This window comes from Fonsecaea erecta (assembly GCF_001651985.1).
Source record: "Fonsecaea erecta strain CBS 125763 chromosome Unknown Scaff2, whole genome shotgun sequence".
Taxonomy (NCBI): Eukaryota; Fungi; Ascomycota; class Eurotiomycetes; order Chaetothyriales; family Herpotrichiellaceae; genus Fonsecaea; species Fonsecaea erecta.
Genome location: NW_017387245.1, coordinates 1,529,706 through 1,553,481, shown reverse-complemented (window position 1 = coordinate 1,553,481; position 23,776 = coordinate 1,529,706). Strand labels below are relative to the sequence as shown.

General features: G+C 53.5%; 9 protein-coding genes across 9 annotated transcripts; 3 read left to right on the top strand and 6 right to left on the bottom strand.

Annotated features, from left to right (window-relative positions):
• Positions 1-2,264: 2,264 nt before the first annotated feature.
• AYL99_02319 (hypothetical protein) lies at positions 2,265-3,862 on the bottom strand (the record flags this gene model as incomplete). The annotated part of the gene is made up of 2 exons (XM_018833835.1): positions 2,265-3,569; positions 3,647-3,862. 2 exons carry the CDS (start codon positions 3,860-3,862, stop codon positions 2,265-2,267), a joined length of 1,521 nt encoding a protein of 506 aa, XP_018696459.1.
• Positions 3,863-4,623: 761 nt separating this feature from the next.
• AYL99_02318 (hypothetical protein) lies at positions 4,624-7,093 on the bottom strand (the record flags this gene model as incomplete). The annotated part of the gene is made up of 7 exons (XM_018833834.1): positions 4,624-4,713; positions 4,766-4,970; positions 5,028-5,268; positions 5,317-5,626; positions 5,674-6,513; positions 6,571-7,031; positions 7,087-7,093. The coding sequence occupies 7 exons, from the start codon at positions 7,091-7,093 to the stop codon at positions 4,624-4,626; spliced, it is 2,154 nt and encodes a 717-aa protein (XP_018696458.1).
• Positions 7,094-7,468: 375 nt separating this feature from the next.
• AYL99_02317 (hypothetical protein) lies at positions 7,469-8,527 on the bottom strand (the record flags this gene model as incomplete). Its single annotated transcript, XM_018833833.1, has 1 exon — positions 7,469-8,527. One exon carries the CDS (start codon positions 8,525-8,527, stop codon positions 7,469-7,471), a length of 1,059 nt encoding a protein of 352 aa, XP_018696457.1.
• Positions 8,528-9,360: 833 nt separating this feature from the next.
• Positions 9,361-11,294, bottom strand: AYL99_02316 (hypothetical protein; the record flags this gene model as incomplete). Its single annotated transcript, XM_018833832.1, has 2 exons — positions 9,361-9,444; positions 9,501-11,294. 2 exons carry the CDS (start codon positions 11,292-11,294, stop codon positions 9,361-9,363), a joined length of 1,878 nt encoding a protein of 625 aa, XP_018696456.1.
• Positions 11,295-14,627: 3,333 nt separating this feature from the next.
• AYL99_02315 (hypothetical protein) lies at positions 14,628-15,496 on the top strand (the record flags this gene model as incomplete). Its single annotated transcript, XM_018833831.1, has 3 exons — positions 14,628-15,033; positions 15,105-15,301; positions 15,386-15,496. The coding sequence occupies 3 exons, from the start codon at positions 14,628-14,630 to the stop codon at positions 15,494-15,496; spliced, it is 714 nt and encodes a 237-aa protein (XP_018696455.1).
• A 328-nt stretch (positions 15,497-15,824) lies between these two features.
• Positions 15,825-16,306, bottom strand: AYL99_02314 (hypothetical protein; the record flags this gene model as incomplete). The annotated part of the gene is made up of 3 exons (XM_018833830.1): positions 15,825-16,001; positions 16,057-16,110; positions 16,175-16,306. 3 exons carry the CDS (start codon positions 16,304-16,306, stop codon positions 15,825-15,827), a joined length of 363 nt encoding a protein of 120 aa, XP_018696454.1.
• A 2,252-nt stretch (positions 16,307-18,558) lies between these two features.
• Positions 18,559-19,894, top strand: AYL99_02313 (guanine nucleotide-binding protein subunit beta; the record flags this gene model as incomplete). The annotated part of the gene is made up of 5 exons (XM_018833829.1): positions 18,559-18,676; positions 18,774-19,486; positions 19,547-19,636; positions 19,693-19,812; positions 19,874-19,894. 5 exons carry the CDS (start codon positions 18,559-18,561, stop codon positions 19,892-19,894), a joined length of 1,062 nt encoding a protein of 353 aa, XP_018696453.1.
• Positions 19,895-21,561: 1,667 nt separating this feature from the next.
• On the bottom strand, positions 21,562-22,307 carry AYL99_02312 (GTP-binding protein ypt7; the record flags this gene model as incomplete). The annotated part of the gene is made up of 3 exons (XM_018833828.1): positions 21,562-22,095; positions 22,159-22,212; positions 22,278-22,307. The coding sequence occupies 3 exons, from the start codon at positions 22,305-22,307 to the stop codon at positions 21,562-21,564; spliced, it is 618 nt and encodes a 205-aa protein (XP_018696452.1).
• A 674-nt stretch (positions 22,308-22,981) lies between these two features.
• Positions 22,982-23,629, top strand: AYL99_02311 (hypothetical protein; the record flags this gene model as incomplete). The annotated part of the gene is made up of 1 exon (XM_018833827.1): positions 22,982-23,629. The coding sequence occupies one exon, from the start codon at positions 22,982-22,984 to the stop codon at positions 23,627-23,629; it is 648 nt and encodes a 215-aa protein (XP_018696451.1).
• Between the last annotated feature and the right edge of the window lie 147 nt (positions 23,630-23,776).

Sequence of the window (23,776 nt, the reverse complement as noted above, 5' to 3'; positions counted from 1 at the left end):
TAGACCCTTGCAAGAGTAAGTCGAACATCGGAGACTGGGTTCGGCAAGGCACTCCGTGTGAGCAGACAAGCCCACGAGTATCGTGAGGATATTCATGACCACAAGGATGAATCAGGCGCGGACCGGAACGCGCTAGCCTCGGATACCTGGGGCGTATGGACAAGCAAATGAAACGAAGCGCACAGAGTCAGAATTTATCAAGTCCCAAGCTGAAAAGTCCGAAAGCCCTCTCTTTCGAGAAGCATATAAGGAGCAGAGTCCCAGGTATTTCGCTGTCGATGCCGCTGTTCCCGCTCGACCTACTCTTTTATCATCCTGCGGTGCCTATGAGCTGCCACCGAGTCCTATCCTATCACAGAGATTCCACCTTGGCTACACTTTCCTGTTGACTGCAGCGACGTGTATCCGACCTTCATCCGTTTTCATCAGGTTCATTGCTGATTTGCTTGGATCCAGATTGGCTGCGACTCACCTGTGCTTCCTTAACTACAGCCATCATCCTCACTACTGACGCCTACCACCTCCTCGACCACTACTTCTGATCTTGCCACGCCCTTCTGGCTTCTTCAATCATCTCACGGTCAGAAAGGGAATCCATGAAGCTTTCGAGCTCTCTTTCCGCTTCCCTTTCCTTCGCCCTCTGGGCAGTTGTGCTTATGATAAGGCGAGACTTGGAGTCTTTCTGTCCGCTTGCACCTGTCAGGGCAATGTTGTCATTGTCTTGAAGATATCCATCAAGACGGTGGAAACGTTCTATGTTCGCTGGACTCAGTGAGGTGGACATTGGGCTGTCAACGGTAAGCGTTATATCCAGCACTTTCGGACAGCCACATACTTTTTGAAGTTCTTTGTATGTCACCAACTGTCGAATTCCCAGTTTATGACGATGACCTGGTCCGAAATGCTGAAGTCCCTTGGTACCGTGTTGGACGGGAAACAGCGGACGGCTTCTGGCGGAGCAGCAGTTTGTAGGAACGACAAGAGGCCCACTCCTGTGGACCATTTCTTAGTATGGACGACATCCATATGTCCCATTCACCTGCTGTCAAGTCTGAGAGTGCGAGAGTACCCAGGTCGATTCCTTTCACCAATGACCCATATGGACCGGTCGAACGATTTGTCTAGTTCCCTAATGGACCTTCTTGCCACCAGGACACGTGAGGTCAGACCCGTGCTACTCGACGTCCACCAGGCTGCGACAATTGGGCCAGCTTCTATATATCTCGACTTGGTTTGCAAGTCTTCTCCGTCGGGACTTCATACCTCATATTTCAGAGCATCGAGTTGTCCCTGCGTCAAGCGTTGGTTCCTCTGAACGAGAACGCGTGTTTGTCGACATGTTGCTGCAGAGCGACAAGGCTGAGGGGTGTCAAAGGCCGAAGGGCCGATCCAGATGCATCCCTGATCACGAATATGACCTGTGTCGCGGAAATATTTTGCGACTTGACGTAGAAGAAAGAAGATCTCATGAAGAGGTTATCCACCTCCTTGCAGAGGAAGACCAGTTCTTCTTAAAGTAAGACTGGACCTCCCATACTGAGCGCAGCCTGGCTCTATGTCCTCCAAACAAGCAGGACCTCTAGCTGACATGCGAAGTCCGAAACAACTCAAGCATATACTCCAGAGATGGTGATTCGGGAAAAACATCAAATCTTCCAACGGAGGAGATGTCCAAGGACACAATGGAGATCGAGAAACGGACGGTCTGGCGGCGTTCGCAGCGTTCAGGTCTTCGAGCCCTCCACAAAGCCAAATGAACCCGGATTAAAGCGACGGAAAACCCGTGCGCCCCTTATTGATTTTTAAGGTGGACTCTCATCGACCATGACCATCGAACACCGTGTGCTGATGAATAAGGTCTCTTGGTTCCTGCTACAAACAATCAGTGACCATGTCTGCCCTTCAAGAAAAATGCCATCCGGGACTATGGAATATCCATTGCATCAGCAGACTTCGATTACGATCAAAATATACTTGGGAATATTCCCATCCTGCCACGCGGATCGCCGCCTTTTTATCAGACAGGAGGGGGATGCAGCCTGGCTTCCTACTATATTCTTGCGGGTGGTCGGTCGACAGGCATTTCATACATGGTCATTGTTTTCATGTATGATATTTCTGTCTGTCCCAAGGACACCGCGAGGTACGTTGCAGATGGTACAACAGAGGTACGTGGATGGGGGTACTTGAACAGGAGTATGTATATATATAGTAACCAACCAAGCAAAAAGTCACAATCTCAGCCGCCCCAAGTCTACTTGTGTTTAGGATGCGTGTCGATGCGCCTGTCCGTGTCCGTGTCCGTCAACGCCGTAGTCGTTCCTTGCCGAAGCAGCAGAAAATGCCGCGCCAGGGGTATCGTCAGCATCGTCATCGTCGTCGACGTCATGATCTTCGTTCTGGGCCTCGATACCCTGGCCGGTGCCGGCGTGATGAGAAACCTCCTCGTTCTTCTCCTGCTGATCGATAAACAGGAAACTGCCGACCACAATGCAAGCCCCGACCCAGTAGACCCACCCCTCGTAGTGGCCCTGGAGGACCATCTCGCCGACCAAAGAAAGCGGAATCGTCAGGCTCAGCCCCACGGTCACCAAGAGCGGCGAGGTCAATACCATGGCGTACGCCCAGCAGAGGTCCGAGCAGAAGCTCGCGCAGCTGTTGATTAGCAGGATCGTCCAGATTCTCCGGGTTGGGGGGAACGAGAACGGCTCGAGGCCCGTGAAATGCAGAATGGGAAATAGCGGGAACAGGAGGATGAGGTTGCACGTGCCGACCAGCCCGAAGAACAGGGGCATGTTGAGAGACCGTGGCAGCGCCTTGACGGTCGTCTTCTTCAGCGTGATGGTATAGACGCCGTAGATTATGGCGGAGAACAACGCAAAGGCGTCCCCCAGGGCGAGTTCGGAGGGAGACTTGTCCGGAAACGTGTCCTCGCGCCGCGAAATCGATCTTCTCGCATCGCCCCCGTCCGTCTTGGCCGAAAAGTCGACGCTCGAGATCAACAGGATGCCCGCGAAGGAGGCCAGCACGCCACACAACTTGCGCCACGTGAACTTCTCCGTCCCCGTCAGAGCGCCGATGAACAGCGTCCAGAAACTCGATGTCGAGGTCAGGATCGTGGTGGACGCGACCGTGGTGTACTTCAAACACGCCATGGCAAAGTAGTTGGCGCTGAACCAGAGGATGCAGAAGGCAAAGGCCAGCCGGGCCGTGGGGATGATGCCCAGGTGTTTGCCTGCTCCTCCTCCTTCTCCCCCAATGTGACGCCCCGGACGACGGATGCCCGCGCGAGAACCGTCTCTGCTTGGTTTCTGAATGAATGTCTCTGGTTCCGAGTCGTACTCTTCTTCAGGATCTTGTGGCTCGTCTACGTTCGACAGTCGTCGATAGCCTTCGCCCTTGATTGTCCGCAACACATTCGCTCGGATCGTATCGAACAAGTCCCCGCGCTCCCGGTGCCGTTTGTATGCGGTCCGGACGAGGGTTGGGATCATGCCCAGCATGAAGGTGGACGTATTGAGGTACGTCAGAAAGAAGGGTTTGGCATACGTGTTGTCAGCGAAGATGCTCTGGATGCGTCCGAGATTAGCACAGTATTCTCTCTCACACACTCTCTCAATCGGGGCTGGAACGATCTCATGCATACACTACCAAGAAAATTGGACATGGTCCATAAAAAGACGACGCAAAGGAGAAGGATCAAGCCCAGGGTATGAGAGGCCAGACCAGCGAGCCGTCCGCGATCCCCGCGTGCTCGAGGGTGGAGGAGGCTCTGCCTCGAGGAGTTCCTCGACATGCCACCGTCCTCCATCTCAATGTGCTCTTCTTCAAGGGATCGAGATGGAGGGAGACGGACGGTCATGGTGTAGGCCCCTCGCGCCCAACATTGCTTATGAGAAGGAGATTTCAGTTAGGTAAGGACGCCCGTACGGGGGCCCTGACGTCCGGGCTCGTGGGGGTTGAACGAGAGTGCCTAGTTAATGATAGGATGGAGTTTTTTTTTTATGTTTTTCTCCCAAACTCCCGGACGATAAGTGGCTGAGGGTTGAAAGTCAAACGGTAGCTAAGGGAGAAGCAAAGAATGGACGGAGTAAGTATGCAATAATATGTCATTGCGCAGTCGGAAGGGCATGCCTCGTACGTGTTAGGCGGCCATTTCCGCTTCAACGCAGCCATGTCGTGTGATATGGAACTCCTGAGGCTTGAGCCACACCCAAGGATCTGATTCCAGAAGCAAAGCAACTCAATCGACCATAACAGACGAGAGGCTGTCACTCGAGGAATTCTGCTGCTGGGGTCTCTGCAACCATAAGCCTACAGTCTACTTCGTCCCCGAATCTCTCTTTGTAAAAGCCGTATTTTCCTCGCCAGCCGCTGAGAGAGAGAGACAAGACCCGCTGACCCCACCGCTCCTAACATGCACACACCGTGGACCGGAGTCAAATCTGGCGAGCGTGCTCTTAGCGGACAACGCTGCGCTGGAGCGCAGTCTGGCTGGGGGGGTGGTCCTTGTGGCGTGGTGTATCCTCGCTCAGGGACGGCAGGTCCTGCGAGCCAGAGCTTGTGATATGATGCTTCACGGAGTAAACCTCACGTTCCTGCTTCACGGTCTGACAAAGCCGCTCATCGTCGTGGGGAAAGCCATTCGTTCGCCTCTGAGAAGAGCTTGGCCTCCTTGACGTCGGTGCCTGGCACTTGACTTGCAGCATAAATCTACCAGCAGTTAGCATTGGTTGTTCTGGCCAGCCGTCTCAGCTGGACTTACAGCATCCCATATCTTCCAGGCTTGATCGAGACTCTTGGTCAAGTAACCACTGCCTCGAAGTTGTGCGAACCAGTTGTACTTTCCCTCTTGCTGCTTAATGCTGGTTTTTAGTGCGTCGGTTGGCTCAGGTTCTTCGCTGACTGCGTCCAGATACGTCTTGACGGCGATTCCCAGCCCTGAGCCATTGTCACTGGAGAATGGGAGTCTATGGAACTGGGTCAGTCATGTACATCGTGGGGATCGAACAGCGGATTATGCGTACCTTTGGGCGAGAGCAATCCAATCTTCTCGGTCCCGGTCGACGTCTCCGTTCAAAAACATGCTCGTCATGATAGTTTCCAAGAGATCTCTGAGGGTCGTACGAACCGCTGAAATCTTCCATGCATATGTCAATAGTTGTCGATCGAGAGATCCAATAAATCCCATAGGCTTGTGCCGGATTCTACCCAGACACGCGACTTTGGAAATGAGATTGGTGTTGACTTTCCGGTCGTGATCCTTGTCTACAAGAGAATTAGCAGCCATCCGGGGAGAGTGATGGTCAAACCAACCAGTCTTCGCGACAGGGTCTCCTGACGCAAAATTGCCAGTGAAGAGACCCATTCTCAGCATCTCCACGCCGATGATGGTACAGTCCTCATCGGCAATCGCCAATGCTGTTTCCAAAGCTTTCCCCCATGTAGTCACGTTATGTTGGTCGTCGACATAACCACGCACTTGCAGATACCGGAAGACCGTGTTGACGGCGACCTCGTCGGCAGTTCGAAGAGCTGGGAATTCCATCTTGCCTAGGGTGATGGTCTTTTTCGCAAAGGCAACGTCTTTGAGAGACCGTAAACAAGGCAAAAATAAACCGACGTTCTACTTGGTGTCAGCAGATGGACAGCTCAAGCGTTTTTGAGACCTACCTCGCTTTTGCCGATGACGGATTCAATATTCGCCCCTCGGACTCTCCACTGCACCAACTTCGGTTTCATTGCTGGAGTGTTTCGGATCTCGATTGTCAAGTTGCTAGTATCCTGAGCGATCCAGGGACTGACCTTGATGACCCGGGACTGGTAGTAGTAGTTGAGTGATTCGGCCAGGATTTTGAGGGCTTCGGTGCGGAAGGGATTGAGTAGTTCTATCACCAATCTTCGGTAGGGTTCCGAATCGAAGACACCTCCCGGAAGCGAAAGCGTGATCTCACCAGACGTGAGCCAGTTTGGTACCTGTGGGCCGAGCATGCCCTTGGAGACGTAGAAGAACAGTTCCTCGGGCAGTCTTTGTCCCACAAATTCGTGGACGTCGCCAGGCGCCTCGTCAAAGTTGAGAGGACCGACGACGCCGTTCTTTTCCATTATCACGTGGTGTCTAATGGTCATGATTGCTTTCTTATACCGGTCGGCATATTTCATGCTCTGAACTTGAGGGTTGTCCCGGTGGTAGTTGCACAGCTGCATGACACTTTTGCCAGCCCCGTTAAGGAGGGTGATAGCGTCTACAATGCCCGTCGATTTCGCCGCGGCCATGCTCTCGAGAATGGGGAAGGTCGGAGTGAAAGAGGTGCCAAGCAAGAGCTGGGCGTCTCGAAGCACGTCTTTGTGGACTTTCAGCATGTCCTCGCACACCGCCCGGCTGACCATGCTCAGGGTTGAGTCGTTGAGGTTGAAATCTGTCACCACTCGATCCACCCCAAAGAGAAAGCACTCGGTGCTGCCCATAACGGCATCAATGTATTGGTCTTCCAGTTTCAAAAGATAAGACAACTGTTGCCCGGTTGTTCAGCTGCGACTCCCCCAACAGTTCCCAGAGGGTGGACTTACCTGCGCAGTCGCACTGTACGGAGCAACCATGTATTGAACATTATTATCAAACAGCAGTTTCTGAAGGGTTCGGGTCATGATTTCGACGGGGTATTTGGCCTTCCCAAAGTCTGTTACCGTGCGCTTGCTGTCGCCATTCATATAGTGGTGCCAGGCTTCATCTTGTACTCTTCGGCTATCCGCCAGCTGCGAGTCGGGGAGGCTTTTGTTCACGTAGTCGAGGCCATTGAAGATGAACACCAGGGTGATGCCGTTCTGTCGCAGAAAGGCAATGTCATCCTCTATCGCTTTCTTAAAGACGAATGGCTGCCCGCCGAGGGCATGCTTGAGAGGTTCTTCGTTGTTGCCGTTGAGGCGCAGGTTCAGGTAGTACGAGGCATCGACACCAATCACGGCATCTCTCAGCATTTGCAGCTGGCAGAGTTCAACATGTCTGCTGGCCCACTGGTCGAACTTCTGGACTGGTCGCAATGTGAGAAGACACAACGGTTCCGGGGGGTCAAGAGGGGACCATACCTGACATCCTGGGCCGCTGAGAAACAACTAGACGTAGACGAGACTCGGCGATTCGGAAAGACAAAAAAAAACCGCGGGAAAGGAGTGAATGAGCAAGTGAATCAAATAGAAGACAAGGTCGCACGCTTTCCAAGCAAGTCGATATAAGTAACAAGCAGACGTCTGCGCTCTGGCGGCCGTGAAAGTCGGAGAGTGTCAACGTTGTAACTTTTGGGATGCAAACTGCGCGCTAACCACTTAGCCGCTTAGTACTAATAGGTGCTAATAGTACGGGCTTGTTTAACTGAGGAGGGAACCCGACTGGTGCCCGCGGTGTCGATTTCTCCGCCTACTCGGCCCCAAGCCAGGGCCAGACGCAATATACACCAGAGTTCTCTCCCGACTAAGCAGTGCTATCAACCTCCTTGGCTTGTGCCCCTCTGAATCCATAGGTCGCGTCCAGCCGAGACAACAGATGGTCCTTTGCGGTCATGGCTCGTTTGCTCGTTGCTCCTCCTCCATATCCCACCTCCTGGTCTTCGTCCAGCTTGTGCTGCGCCACCAGCTTGCTCGGTACAGGTGTCAACTCGACCTCGTTCCCTGGATGTGAGAAATACGCTATGGAGTACCGGTCCTCCCCTCCCCTTCTCGCCTCCTTGGGGAAGATGACTCGGTGGACTGTGCTTTTCAGGATTCCATTGGTCCAGTACGACAGCAAGTCGGCAATATTGACCAGGATCGGCGGGAAGGTGGTCGAGTGATACCCGTCAGGGATTACGGGGACAGGTGCCCAGGTGTCCTCTGGGGTTCGGATCTGGAGGCCAGGCTGTGAGGGACGCTGAAACAACAACGTGATGCTTCCATAGTCGGAGTGGGCGCCGGCTCTGACATCGACATCCGGTTGATAGTCCACATCAGCTGGGATGGCCGGATAGTGCAGGAGGCGGACAGTGCACCCGCTGGGTTGGGTGTGCCGCGAGGAAAAGAAGTTGGGCTCTTCAACCTCAAGTCCCAGCCCGAGAAGATCAAGCACTCGATCGCACACTTGCTTGCACGTCCGCTCAAATTCGGCCAGCTCGTCAAGATGGCCTTCGAGGAACTTAGGGAAAGGCTGTTGCGGCTTTCCATTCAGGAACTCCCCGATGTTGAATGCCTGCTTGAAGTCGCCTTTGCGCTGTGTCCTGGGGTCCAGGATTTCGTCGTGCATTCCTGTCCAGCCCCGATTGGTCTTGTCGATGCGACAAGGCTCTTTTTCTGCCTCAGGCAGCTCGAAAAATTGGCGCGAGAGTTGAAATTCTCGATCCACCATGCTTTCCGTGAAGCCCGTGCCATTGGTGTCGATGTAGAGGAAGCCGAACTTGGTGGCAGCGTCCAGTACTCGCTTGCCCACCGCTTCAGTGAATTCTGAGATATCAATGACAGGCAGCTGTATGGCACTGCTGACTCCCTCGATCGACCCCATAGTTTTTACCCGGGGCTCCTAACTATTCAATGCGAAGGTCAACGGCTAATTATAAGGAGAAGGGTTTCATAGGAGACAAGAAAGGAGACGTCCAGGTCTCCGTGCTAGCACCTTGGGTATAGAAGGGACAGCCTGGTGTTTGAAAATAATATGACACACTGGCAGCACCCAACCTTGATATATCTGAATCTGGCTGGCGTCGTCAAGCGGCGAGCTCCGAAAAACTCTCGACTCCCGTCGTTCTGGACTGGCCCACGATCCTCGACCCAGTCATTCGGATAGCCACAGTAAGACTCGATCGAACTGCTGACAATCGTGCATTCTCGGTTGATGGCCGAGGCACCCATGGGGAACAGCTCAGTCGACACCATAGAACAGAGCGAAGCAAGAAACGATGCGACGTCGATGGTGGTAATATCAATATTCATCATTTTGTTCACTACTCGGCTCGTCATATTACACATTTGGTGTTGTCGGGAACAATCTCCTCACGACGACCAGCCCGTGCCTGACGACTCGACGAGATCAGCCCGAAGGTTGCGCAATCCAAAAATACCTCTGCAGCTCATCTTCATCGTGGACCCGTCCGTTGTCGCGTCAAACGCCTCGTCTTCTGCTACATTCGTTGATGATATATACTCTCAAAAGTCTTTGCGTCCCTCGTTCAACAATATCGATTCGCTGTACATCAATCGTGCTGGGTGTTTTGCCAAAGGCTGGATGCGGAAACGATGCTGAAAGCCCATGCCTCGAAAAGTCGACAAACTCCACGGCGCCAACGCCAACGACGCTTGATCCAAATACTCCACGGCTATGCAACTGCAAACGGCAATTTATGCGTTGGTCCTGCGATTGAGGTATGCATTTTCCAGGTGGCACCAGTGCCTGTGCATGCTCCACGATTCCCGCTGGCATTCCTGGTCAAAGTAGTTAGCATCAAGTATCACCACCATCCGAAAATGAAATCACGTACTTTGCTGCAGTATTTCGTGCGACGGCAGCGCCTGCACTTGGCAAACTGGCGGGTGTACTCCTCCCACTTCCCACATTTGTAGTTGGCACACTGGCGAATTCCTCCCCGGGCGTCGTCCTTTCGGCACAAATTACGCATGACCACACATGCCCAGTACTGCATGTCTTTAGAGTGGTGACGGACAGTGAACTTCTCCACCAGAGGAAAAATGTTGCAGTCGTCAGGTTGCAGAAACTCTTCGTCTTCGTCTTCGGTGGGTTCTGGAAGAAGTGCACAGCCTCGCATTGGTCCATAGATCTTCTCAACCTCTCGATCGATTCTCAGTCGGGGAACCAAATGGGTAGCCTGGAAGTAATGGCGCAAATAGCAGTATTTAGAGATGTAAGCCAGGAGTTGCAAGCCCATAAGAACATCTTCATCGCGGGGCATCAAGGCGGTCGTGGCCGTATTGGTCGCATTTCGCAGGAAGAAGTTTGGGTATGCGTTCAGCGGGATTGCAGGAGAAGCGGCAGTGGTGGGCGCCGGAGGAAGGGGAGATACACCCATGGCCTCAAGACCACCCGCGCCCAAGGGATTACCCATACCGGCGGTGATGGGCGTTTGTTGAGCAATGTCCACATTGTTGTCGATTTCTCGAGCCTGTTGCGGAGGTATGGCGAGGGTCAGTGGTTGTCGGCCCTCCAGCTCGTGAAGATCGTGAGGACTGGGATCCCGGGTTTGGGCCCTGCTTCGACCTTCAGCTGGAGCCTCGGGATCTAAGAGTTCGTCGTCTGGACCAGCCACGTCATCCATGCTCATGTCGTCGTTGTCGCCAGTAGAGTTCTGATGACGAATCGATGGTCTTCTCATGCGGCGGCCAACGGGAGACAGCGTTCCGCGATGAAGTGGCGCAGATGGGGTCGTTGGCGAGTCGGGATGGGATGTCACACCTGTATTCAGTGGTGGCAGCATCGAAGGTAATCTATCCACCTCTCGCACTGGCCGCAATGAGAATCCGTCGGAGGTATCCATAGATGGCACTGCTGTAGCTGGAGGTTGTAAGTTGAAGGTCCTGTGGAACGAGTTCCGGCTCTCGTGCCCCCGGTTGTGATGGTGCAAATCACGCCGAGGAAACATGGTCCGTTCGGGAGGCGAGGTGAAAACGCTGGGAGGCATGACGCTTGCTCCCTCAGCCGGCCCTGTGTCTGCAGCGCCAAAGCTCTGCGAAAAGGATTGAGGTAGATCCAATGATGGAGGGGGAGCTTGCCGACGATTGGAACGCTGATCGGTCGCCGCATGCAGGTGCTCAAAGAACGAAGTCCTCGTGGCGGGATCTTGTGTCAGTTCTCGAGACAGTTTGGATGCTTTCGAGCTCCCCGAGTGCTTGGACCCATTGCGTTTCTCCTGCTCAGCATCGGCCTTTGCCTTTTCCCTTTCAATGACCAAGATATAGTCCCACAAAACTGTCGCAATAACCGGTACCATGTCTGCTTCCACCACACGCGTCCGTACATTTTCCGAGCCTCGGACACCAATATTCACGATGCATTGAAAAGCGAGATTCCATTTCCACATGTGCATTTCATCCTTGCTTCGGCCCTCCTTCAATATGCAGACAAGGCGCTCAACGCCGCCATCGACAGTAAGGATATCTCGAATGCGTGCAGAGGAAGTCGTCAGGTATGCTAGATGATTGAGGGAGTTTATAAGGGGGAGGGTCGAAGTGCAATCCAGGGCCCGACGGTCATAGAGGGTGGTAGTAATATGGACAGAGGCCTTGTTGACATTAGGGATGCTGAAGTTGACTTCTCTCATGTTGTCCAGTAGTCCTCCACCATGCAATATCTCGATGTCTGCAGCTTGGTATTTGTGATAGGGTAGATGTATTTGTTTTTGAATTTCTCACAGCGCAATCGGCGTCGGAGCTGTGGCAACACCCCTGACGTTGACCGGTCCTTGAGCCGCGACGGCGTCGAAGGCCAACTCCGTCACCGGACGAGAACTTGTCTGGTTATCCACAGAGACTGAAAGGACCAGTAGCCATCAAGTGTAGGACGCAGATGGGCGGAGTTTCGTGTTCTACCGGGGAAGGATGACCGGCCGAGGGCGTGAAAGATTCGAGAGGGGGGGTCGGGGCTGGATGTCGGCAGCCAGAAAATAAATGCAGAATATGGCTCGCTGAATGATTTTGATGAACAGGATCTCGACAGAAGAGAATCGAACAGCGAGTATAGGGAGAATTAGTAAAGAGTGTGGCGGCTGGATTCGAGGACGCGGAGTTCGCAATTTGGGAGGCGGAGGTCAGGCGAGGCGAGGCGATGCGAGGTAGGGCAGGGCAGGGCAGGACTCGACAGATCGATCCGCCGCTCGGAGGACTTGGCCAGCTGCCGGCGGGAACAACTAAAAGCAGCCGCGGAGGGAGAAGGACAAGCGAGATGCGGGAGATGCAGCAAAGCAACAGGAGAGATGGAAAGGGTTTGCGGTGGTGGTGGTGCGGATGGATGATGGGAGGAGGAGGTGGTGAGGTTGGAGTTTGAGTAATGGTGGTGGTAGTCCGTGTCGATTTAGCGTGAGGGTTGGTTGCAAGGTCGCAGTTCCAACTGAGAGAGTTCGAGGGTGCGAGGGTGCGAGGGTGCAGTTTGGAGAGAGCGTCTCAGATTCAACCAGCTTCACCCTCGATTGGCACCGTCGCCTTTTGGTTCAGTTGGTTTCCTCCGACCTAAGCTCCCTTTGACCACTCTCCTGGGCCCGTATACAAACCCTAGTTCCCTACCAGTAATACCACCCAGCACAGTGCGGTATGTGCAATGCTATCTCCTCCCCTCTCCCCCTGGTGTCCGTGCCCACTGCCCAGCAATTAATTAGCGGCGAGACCCTTCCGCCAAATGACGAGCTCCCGTCTGGCCTCTGCAGAAACAAACGGCGGCTGTCGCTGATTTCGTTCGTCTCCACTGGCGCAATCTTGTGGGCAACCCTCATCCTGCTATGCAATTGGAGCCGCGCCTTTACCATCGACTACGACAAGACTGGGCAGTTCCCAAAGCCCAACTGCCCTGGCCCATTATGATTATTATTCTGCAACACGGCTCTCCTTGCCACAGCACAAAGTCACTTTTGTTTTCATCAGGTGGAATTCCCCAATGAACCGGGCGACAAACACATCAACGTCGACTGCCACAAAATTAATTGTCTGCGGCGAGAAAGATATTTAGGTAAATAAGAGCCAAAACAATCTGGCCCGCCATGTTCTCGAAGCGTGCGTCTCGACTTTCTCCCGGGACACCACCATACATGGTAGGTCGAGCAATTAGTCATACAGGATAAATCTCTGCCAAGCCAGGATGGAATTGTGGCAACGGCACCCATTGCCAATCAAGATGGGGTCCGGATGTGGCTTTACTACTGGTATGTTCTCCGTTGTCCAGGCCTCGAAATGATTTAACTTTGCTTTGTCCATCGTTCTTGAATTTTTGCTGTGATGCTCGTGGTATGAGAGGTCACACTGTGGTCAGTGCTGCAAGAGTTGGGCCCAGACGTCTAAGCCCATCGTCGCCCAAGGTCTGGACCTGATCTTCGCTTTCGCCGTCAGATGTGGGTTTGATCCTGCTGACTGGGCATTGGTCCGTCTGTTCCTCCTCCTATGTTTGGTTCCTGTGGTGCCGATACATCGGGATGTTTCTGAGGGGTTCCCTGAAAACTATGCGGCACCAGCGGAAGACACAAATACATTTCTCGAAACTTTGGTATATGACGTGGTCCAACAGGATGCAGCCTCGACCATCATAGGCTGGACTCATAGAACTCGCTTGAGGCCTATTTTTGGCCCGATCGTTGGGTACGAGAATGGGGGCTGCTTGCTGTTCCGAAGCGGCTATTTGGCCAATCGCCAAAAACCTCTCTCCTCTCCTGATGGTTTCGACGCAGATCTTCTTCCATATTAATGTTGGTGCAGTTAGTGACCTAAAGTGTCATTTTGGTTGCCGTCTGCAGGGGCTTGCTAGCGACAGGGAGCCCGTATGAAATGCACTATTTACAGTGCCGTTTCATGTGTTCGTGTAGGGCAATGCTCTGATGATGCACGCTCGAGGAATAAAGGTCTCTCAAAAGGGCGCTTCGTCGACGTATCGTTCGGTTCGTGCGATCAATGCATGCAGTACCATGCCGTCGACCCTGATCTTCTCGTCGAAAGGCTCCTTCTCAGCCATTGCGAGTCAACGCACTCTCACGGACGATTGACTGACGACAGACATCATACGATGCAGGGCGGGATGAGAAGCGCCCGATCTCGGAACGACCGCATCTGATGTTTCTCCCTTTCCCCGGCGTTGTTTGACAGGACGATTGGAAAGAGATGTCGTTGCTATCTTGAACGAGGCATGGACGGCCGCTTTATGGTTCTACTGAGTCGGCCATATACTTAGGCCGACTTAAGCGGCCGCATCGCGCACATCAGCGCCTTCACTGCCCTGGAATTGGCGGATACAAGGGAACCTTTGCAAGCCTGCGGACAGCCCGCACCGTGCATAACGTCGGCGTCAGACAAATATCTTTGGTTGCTGTCTTCAACAAGCGTTCCTGGCTTAGCGTTGAATACTAGGTTAAAGGGAGCGACGTTTAAAGACGCGATCGGCGTTCATATCCTCCTCTTTGTCATGGGAATGGAGCCGCCCTCAGGTACGGGCGCCGGGGTCGATTTGGTTTCCTTTGTCGGCCATATACATCACGTCATATTCGGGTATGTTGTTGAAAGCATCTCGGTGGATGGGTATATCGAAAAGTCTGTGTCAGTCTGGTTGGGCGTGTACGTCGTCTTGCATCAAGCATGGGACGGACAATAGTTCGTATCTCCTTAACCTTGCATGAACGCTCTCTGCGCTTCGAGCCTGGTTGTCCAGGTAAAAAGGCAACGAGAATATCTCTAACGAGTGAGTATTTCAAGTTCAGCAGCTTGAAACCCAAACCTCGAATACCCAGATCTCAATCCCAAAGACGAAGTCGATACCACAATCAGAGTTCCAGATGGCTACGCTCGAGTTTTGTTGATGGGCAGCAACGGGTTTATTGGAAGCCATCTGGTGTCCCTCTTCCTGGAAAAGTCGTGCTTCGTGCAAGCCGTGGTGTGATCCGAAGTCAAAGCGAAAGAGAGTCATGAAAGACTTTCCCAGCGTTAACAGATCCCGGCTCGACTTCTCCATCGTCCTCGACATCACAGCGCCCGGGGCTTTCGACCAGTGCCTCAAGGATGCCCAGCCCATTGACGTGATGATCCATGCCACTTCCCCGTTCAACTATGCGGAAGCCAAGACACCTGGCGATTTTATCGACCCAGCGATCCACTGCCCAACGGAAATCCTGGAATCCGCCGCGAAGCACGCACCAAGGCTCAAACGACTTGTCATCACAAGTAGACGCGGCCATCGGCAACCCGTTAGATCTCCAGGAGAATGGCAGAGTGTACTGTCCGATGTGAGGGACCCGGTGACGAAGGAGCAGGGATACGCGGGTGATCTGAGCCTGGCCTACTGGGCAAGCAAGACCCTCGCCGAGCAAGCAGGTGAGTCTAGGACCTGTTCCCGTCACACGACCCTTCGTCATTTCGAGGAGACTAACTTGATTTGCACGCAGGCTGGAAATTCATGCAGAGCGAGAAGCCGAGCTTTGAACTCGTCGTCCTTAACCCGCCCATCGTTTACGGCATCCTCAGCCACAGCATTGACTCGATGAGCGACTTGAACACAGATACCGTGCTTTGGAAGTTCATGACCTCTGAAAAGGGGACTCCAATCCCAGAGGACTCTCTGCACATCTTCGTCGACGTTCGGGTAAGACTACGACGGACTGTCTCCTGTGTGTCCATTGAACTTCCGCGCCCCGGGCTAATTTTTTGCGTGTCTGTCTTTTCGCAGGACTTGTCATTTACACATTATCAGGACGCCCTTGTCCCCTGCGTTGGCGGGCATCGGTTCCTCGTCACTCCAGGCAGCAACAGCAACCAAGAGACGTGCGACATTTTGTGAAAGCACTTCCCGAAGCTCGATGGGAAAACCCCGCCACGGCATCCAGGTCGGTACCCCTTACCTGCAGGCTCCTTGAAGATTGACAACTCATCGTCGCGGGAGATGCTGGGGCTGACGTATCGATCGTTCGAAACGACTGTCGTGGGTACTGTGAGGAATCTGTTGGAAATGGCAAAGGCGCTGAACGCAGAGGCATAAGACAGGGGGAGGGGAATCGAGCGAGAATGTTGTGGAATTGAAGGTGATAATGGTAGTAGTATTGAGATGAGTATTCTTCAACCCAGCGGCACCTAAAACGCCCCCAGCTACCCTCTGTATTGATGCTGTTTCACTGAATAAATCGACCTCGACTGCCAAAAGCGAGGGCGGCCCATCCGGCGATCAAGCACATGCCTCCCAGCGGAGTCACAGGGCCTAAAGCCTTGAAACGCTGGGGATCCAGAACGAGAAGATAAATGCTGCCACTAAACATCGTCATCCCGGCGGTGAAAAGTGCGGCAGCAACCTGTCGGCCTACTTAGAATCAAGACCGGCATAGACACGAAGACAGCGGATATCACCTTGTTCTTTGGAGCTGCTGTGGCAGTCAAAAGGAGGACACCGCTATGAATTAACTGTGCGAGAGGAATCATGTTAGAAGATGGTCATGCCATTGTTCTTTAAAGCTCAATGAGTTACCTGGTATTGAGCAGCGGTCGACCAGTTTGCGAGCCTTGCGGGGTCACTGATGGTTTTCTTGAGCCCGTGAGCTCCAAAGGCCCCGAATATGACGGAAGATGCCCCATAAACGCATCCGATGGTCCAGAACATTGTGGAGAGTGGTTTAATCAAGCAAACAGGGAGGAGACTGCTGTTCGGAAGACAAGCAAATAATAATACCCGGAAAGAAAGATGACAGAAAGCACAGTCGATGGAGTGGCACGAGTGGACAGCAGACGGTCACGCATATCCGTTTTTGGCACGTTTGCAGAGTTTGCAGCATTTGCATTTATATTTGGACCCAGCGAGCTGGCGATCAGTGAGAGACAAGGTCCACTGTTTCGGCGAGATTAAGACTCGCCATCTTATCCTCGTACAGACAAGAGTTGCGTTGAGCAATGAGTTTGCTGGGCTCCTCGATTGGATGAAACTTGTCGTGTGAGCAGCTGATTTGTGTGGCCACAGCTTGCTCAGAAGGTTCCTGCGACTGTTACTAGAAGCCATGGTGGCCCTGCCATCCGTGAAAGGGTTAACGCCTTGCATAATGAGGGGAGTGCGGGTGACAGCTTGGCTTTTGTGATCGGAACTCGTATCGGTTCAGATTGCTGCCTTTTTCGAGTCCTTTCTCCCAACACTTCTAGAGTTGATTGCTATAGGAACTCTTTTCCGACCGTGGTGCATTCAACACTGTTAGATTAGCGAAGGCCACGTGTAGTTCGTGATAAAGACGGAGGGATCAGCAACGTGTAGATCCTCCTGATTAGGTGTTTGGGGCACCAGCGTTGTTGAAGAGGGACCATCGCCATGAATGCTATTATCCCGACAACGTGTGCAGAGATCAAGGCAGGTGGACAGCCATCAGAGTTGACACGAACAGGCAACGTACGTAGTGGACACAACGATAAGCCCGTGCGGATCATGTCCAGCCTAGTGTGGCTAGTGGACCGATAGCGGGTGGAAAGGATCAGCGTCCAAGTGCCTATGGCATGGAGAAAAAGACCACCAGGCTGAATGCGAGGGCTGCAAGCGGATTCGAAGGCGCACCTCATCTCTGCCTCCTTGTTGCAATAGCGGATACCTGTCGTGAAAACGGGGGATCGGGCGTTGCACCAACTTATCTCTAGCCCACATTAGACGCGGCCGGGCAATTTCTCTTTGCCAGAGTTGTTCTCGCTTCCCAATTTTGTCCCCAATTCTCAGGCGGGTTTCTGCATGTTGGATTGGCATTTTCATATCCCTGACCTGCCTGGGATTAGGCCGGTGCGCCTCTTCGAAGCTTGAGAGCCACCCGGCAGGCTTCCCCCGGGCCAGCTCGATGTTGGACTAACGCAACAATCGGGGGACCCCGTGAGCGCCAGTAGTCGTGGGCCGTAGCCGAAGGGAGAGAGGTTATTGTTCGCTAGGATCTCGTTTAGGAGGACATGTTCTCATGTTCATTTTGGTCTGTGTGCCGCTGGCCGCGGACTGGCTTGCAAGACCCCTATGTGCTGCATTCGAAGGTGTTGGCCATCTAAGGCTAACTCGAAGGGGAAGGGCTTCCATCAGAAGGACGGGTATAGGTGGTGACAGTGATGATCTGCGATCTGAAGAGGCGAGTCAGAAGGCACCTGACCTGCGGTTGGGTGATGGGATGGATGGTGGTGATGGGCGGGTTGATGTTTGAAGATCGTGGGCTGTGTGTCCCTTTGTCATTCCTCGTAAGTTAGTAGTAGTAGTAGTCCCTCACTCCGGGACAGTTCAATCCCTGGCTTGAAGCTCGCCAATTGAAACCGTCCGTAGTGGGAAAGAACAGGGGAGTCCAACCCCCCGAACCGACACAATCCCCACTTGGGGTTTAACGAACCAGACACCAAGAATCAGGTCAAAGAACCCCCCCCTGGTGCCCCGAGCCCCAAGCACCCAGACCCGGACCTTCCAACTGTGGCCTCCATTCCTATTGCACGCCTTCCCCCAAGGACGGGCCCTTTTCAATTCTGTGACCCGACCTCACCACCCCGAAGCCCTCAATTTCTGCCCACCTCCTCGTCGACGCCTTTTCGCCGCCCTCCAGGCAGTCGATTGCTTCATATCTTCTAAGAAATTCCCAGACCGACCGTGTCTCCTGCCGTCGATCCTCTCTGCGCTCTGCCGCTATCCCGAGACGCCCCCAATCGCAGCTCTTGGCCCCCCCAGTATTTTATCCACCTCATCCCTGATACCTCGCTCGCCGGAGCTCCTGCGCTCGTTCATCGCCCACCGTGCCCTGACACCAAACAGACATCTATTCTGCTGTGCGCGTCGCTCTAGCGAGGCTGACCTTTTGAGCTCTGACTTACTTGCGAATCCCCCTGTACTCTGGTCCGACGAGGGGCCCGAGCGGCACGATGTCGACCGACTTGACGGGAGAGCAGATGCAGGCCAAAATCACAGCTGCCAGAAGAGAAGCAGAGGGCCTCAAAGACAGAATTAAGCGCAAGAAGGATGACTTGGCTGATACCAGCTGTAAGTCGATTCACAATCCCCCCTCCCTCGAGTTAAACTCACGCGCAGCCTACCTGCCCACCACTGTGCGGATTGCTAATCAATCGGGGTTCTGCAGTGCGACAAGTCGCCCTCAACAACACAGAGGCTTTACCTCGGATAGGCATGAAGCCCCGAAGGAATCTCAAGGGCCATCTTGCAAAGATCTACGCCATGCACTGGTCAACAGATCGCAGGCATCTGGTATCGGCGTCTCAGGATGGCAAGCTCATTATCTGGGATGCCTATACCACCAACAAGGTCCACGCCATTCCCCTCCGTTCCTCTTGGGTCATGACCTGTGCATATGCCCCCAGTGGCAACTACGTCGCCTGCGGTGGTCTCGACAACATTTGCTCAATTTACAACCTCTCCACGAGAGAAGGCCCGACACGTGTGGCTCGCGAATTATCCGGACACTCTGGATACTTGTCCTGCTGTCGTTTTGTCAATGACCGAAAAATCATCACCTCCTCTGGTGACATGACCTGCATGATGTGGGATATCGAGACGGGCTCCAAAGTCACCGAGTTTGCGGATCATTTGGGTGACGTGATGAGCATCAGCATAAATCCCACAAATGCCAACATTTTCGTGAGCGGTGCCTGCGACGCCTTTGCCAAGTTATGGGACGTCCGAACCGGAAAAGCAGTCCAAACATTTGCCGGACATGAATCTGACATTAACGCCATTCAATTTTTCCCTGATGGAAATGCCTTCGGGACCGGCTCGGACGACGCCTCCTGCAGGCTCTTTGACATTCGCGCAGACCGAGAACTGATGTCTTACCAGGTGAATATTGGGACCTCCATATGCGTTCTGTTACCGCGCACTGGCTGACAACTGGAACAGAATGAACAAGTTCTCTGCGGCATCACCTCCGTCGCTTTCTCCGTTTCTGGCCGATTACTCTTCGCAGGTTATGATGACTTTGAATGCAAGGTTTGTACAATCTGTGATGTATAACTGTTGTTATTTGCAGCTGACGAGAATCCTAGGTCTGGGACACCTTGCGTGGTGATAAGGTCGGTTCATTGAACGGCCACGAAAACCGAGTCAGCTGTCTTGGAGTTAGCAACGACGGAATCAGTTTATGTACTGGTTCGTGGGATTCTCTAGTAAGTCGCCATTGATCTTTGCTAACCAAATTGGAGAACTCGGCTGACGCATTTCTTGCAGCTCAAAATCTGGGCGTGGTAGAAACGGCTTTGGGAGAAGGATATACTTTGTTCCAACAGCGGCGATTTGACTTCAAGGTCATGTTCGAAGGGGCGGGCCCATCGACCAGATCACCCTTTTTGTGCACGATCCTTTCGACAGCTTCTGACGATTTCCTTTTCCTCGCCCCCAACTTGACCGTCGCGCGAACCCGAGAGCTCAATTGCTTTCTCACCAATGCCCTGAAAATCTTTTTACTGGATAGGCTTTTCTTGTGTGGGCTGGAGGGAGGATCGCTCATTTGCTTATGTTGTCCTCCAAGACATTGGCAAGACACACCGCTCACGTTGTTTCCAATGCACGACCCTTATGACCCGACATTGGTGCGAATGGAGTTCATCACCGTTCTCCTGTTTCGTGTCTAATCTTGACAAACACAATTTTCAAGCTCTTCTTGCTTGACTCACGACAACAGAAAGTCAGCCTTGCTTGCAGATCTGGTGAGCGAACTGCAGTGCAGAAAACCCCAAAAAAAGGGAAAAATCCCAAAATGTGAAACCTCGGATATTGGCAACCTTGCTCCATCATTCTTCTGCGTGCGGTGTTTTCCCAAGAAAGGATCTAGGAGACCGAGACGACTTATGCAGAAAGAGTGGAAGCGAGGCACCGGCATTGGGGAGGATGTTATAGAGACGCTGAAAGGGGTTCAGCAATGGCGAGCACGCGACCATAAAAAAAGTTCTCGAGTCCAATTGTTTTGTGAATGTGCGAATCGATCACAGCGGGTTCCAGGGTTTTTGTTCAAATTGCAACCGGAAGGGGGAAGGGAAGGGAAGGCAGGGAGGAGTCTGTCTGTCCGTCTATCAGTCGTGGCTGCGCTTGTGCTAATGAGGGCCTTTCCCGAATTCCATCTTCAGTGTCTCTACTACCAGAGGTTTTCCCAATCTTCCATTGTTGCCAGCAGCACTTCCTTGACGCCGGTCTGTGAAGCCGGGAATTTACAGAACCAAGCTGTTGGTGAAAAAAAGAGCGGATCGAGTGTCCCGCTTACTCCTCCCACTTCTAGCAATGTACCAAGCACCTAATACCTGTAGCACACACAGGGAGCCTGGGCCTACAGTGTCTGATGTATCGAGGTCCCTCCACCTTTGAAACCAAACAAAACACCTATGTGACGGGACTTTGTGTGTGGACAAGTGTAGATAGACTCGAGGTCGTTGCCGCCCAGTCCTCCAGCTGACGACTGGAGTGGGTGGACGCTGTGGTGGCTACTGGGACGTTAACTCGTTCGTTGTGTTCAACGTTGAATTGCTGTGCTGTAGTTGTATATCTGTACACGCCGTCCCGACTGACTCGCTTGCTCGCCAGACCTCGAACCCGACTTGAGAATCAAAGGCCGTGCAAACCATAGAAACAAGTACTCCGTATAGAAATGAGACTCCCGTGATCCCCAGTGTACCCGGTGCAATCCATGGCATTCGCATGAAAGGAGTCCCCGGATTAAATTCTGACGTGCCTCCCCCTGCTCTATGCCCAGAGGCCCGCTGTGCGTACCGTTTCCAAGGGCTGGGCAAGATCCCTCGAACAAAGGGCTTTCCGACTCAGTGACTCGATACTCGTGGCTTAACTCGTCCAAGCAGGCATCAACTTCATTCCAAACCATCCGCCCGAAGCTCGTCAGCTCTGTGCGCTCTCCCAGGTCCTCCCTTCTAACACGCACACCCATCTCTCTCCTGCTCCAGGTTGATGTTGATCGGATCCGAAAAGTCACCGCCGTATTCCTCGCTCTCCTCCTGTGCCAGCGCGTTTCGGGCAATAACTTCAAACGCCTGTTCCACATTGATGCTCTCCTTCGCGCTGGTCTCGAAATACGGCATTTGTCCACGACTCTGGCAGTAGGCATGCGCTCTCTTTTGCGAAACCATTCTCCGGTCTTCGCCCAAGTCGATCTTGTTCCCCAACACCACGAAGGGGAACGTTTCGGGTTCGCGGGGCGACGCTTGGATGAGGAACTCGTCGCGCCAGGAATCGAGGGTCTCGAACGACTTGGCCGAGTTGACGTCGTAGACGAGCACGCAACAGTCGGCTCCCCGGTAGAACGCCACACCCAGCGACTGGAACCGTTCCTGGCCGGCAGTGTCCCAGATCTGGAGTGTCACGATCCGATCGTCGACGGTGACTTCCTTGGTCAGGAAGTCGGCGCCGATAGTGGCTTTGTAGGAGGTAGAGAATTTCTTATTTACCTGTAGAAAAAAAGGTCAGAAGGCGCCGGTTCGAGGGTGGGAACATGGGGGAGAGCGCCGTACGTATTGGTTCATCAGACTGGTCTTGCCCACACCGCTGTCTCCGAGAATGATGACCTGCGCAAAGCCATGGTCAGTTACGTACATTGACAAGCGATAAAGAGCTGTGCGGGCACGATTACCTTCAACAACACCTTCTTCCTCGACGCCATGACTGCCCGTGATGCGATTGTGACTGGTGCGCTGTCCCTACAGACTCCGAGAACAGGAGAAGCCCCGTGCTGGTGTCACAGATACAGCTGGGGTGGCTTGTCGGGATTTATGGCGCTGCTCTGCGAGGTGGTTCTCCGCTGGAGAGTCACGCGATAGGCCGATTTGTCGAGCCCCGAGGTACTAGTTAGAAGAAGGATGTGGCGGATGCCTGCGCTTTCCAGTCGTAGGCAGTTTCTTGGGATGTGGGAGTTCGAAGCTTGGGAAGTCGAGATGGGAGGATCGAGGACGGAAGAGCAGCGAGCGACCAAGTCGATCGGGATCGTTGGGCTGGCTGTATTAGCGGTTCGAGGAGGAGGAGGAGCCGTCATATTAATTATTAGCCAGCCACTGACTGCGACGGACTGCCACTTTGCTCCATCTCCAGCCTCAGACACGCATTCTCGCCAGCGGGAAGGTCAGCCGGGGATCAAATACCCGTCGAGGTCCACCTGCCTGACGCCCCCATGTTCCACGTTCCACGTTCCACATTCCATGTTCTTTTGTCGTTTGGCTGATGATTGAATGCGTTTCTTTTGCGATAGATGCTCGTCTCCTTCCAACTACGTTCACTCTTTTTCTCTGCCTCACCTCGTGCTTCGGATGGATCGGTTTCGGTAATGACTGACGTTGGATCATGGCAACATGGAAAGAGCAGTATCTAGCAGCCTTACAAGCCCGAGACGGCGTGGAGAAGGCCAACCTTGGACTTTACGAGTACTGCACCAAGCTGGCAGATGAGAGGGCCGAGTTGCAGAAAAGGGCCCGCCTTGCAGAGAGAGCGTCGCCGTCAGAAAACACACCGGTGCAGCCGGAGCCTGTCACGTCTCCCGGCTGGGGGATCAGGAGAGTCACCTCGCCATCTATCCAGGGAACTCGTCCAGACTCTCCATCGGCGACAACCACCGGCCTTGCCCAGCTGAGGCAAGACCTGTCCAAAGCTCAGACCGAGCGTGCCGACTTACAATCCCGCCTGGACGCCGCCCTCCGTGAGCTGGACGCGCTGAAGGCAAAAGCCAAAGTGGACGCCAAGCGCATGGCACAACTCAACGCCTCCGTCTCGCAGTTGACGGTCAAATTGAGAGACCGCGACGAAGAGCTGCGTGGCAAGGCCAAACTGATAGAAGATGTCCAGGACGAGAACGTCACGCTGAATTTGGAGCTCCACATGGCCGAGGAGAAGGCGCAAAAGTTCCAGAAGGACAATCAGGAGCTGGTCGATCGACTGATGGCGATCAAGGGGAGGGAAGCGGATAAGATGAATGAAGAGGGCAAGTTTGGATGATGATACGGAGTTCTGGTTCCCGACTTTTATTTTCTGTCTCTGTCGTGGTCGCCAGCGACAGCTGAGAAGGGGAGCCTCGAGGACGTGGAAAGGAGGACCTGCGTCGTCGTCGTCCGCAAGGTTGCCCGTTTTCCTCCTCTTTCCACA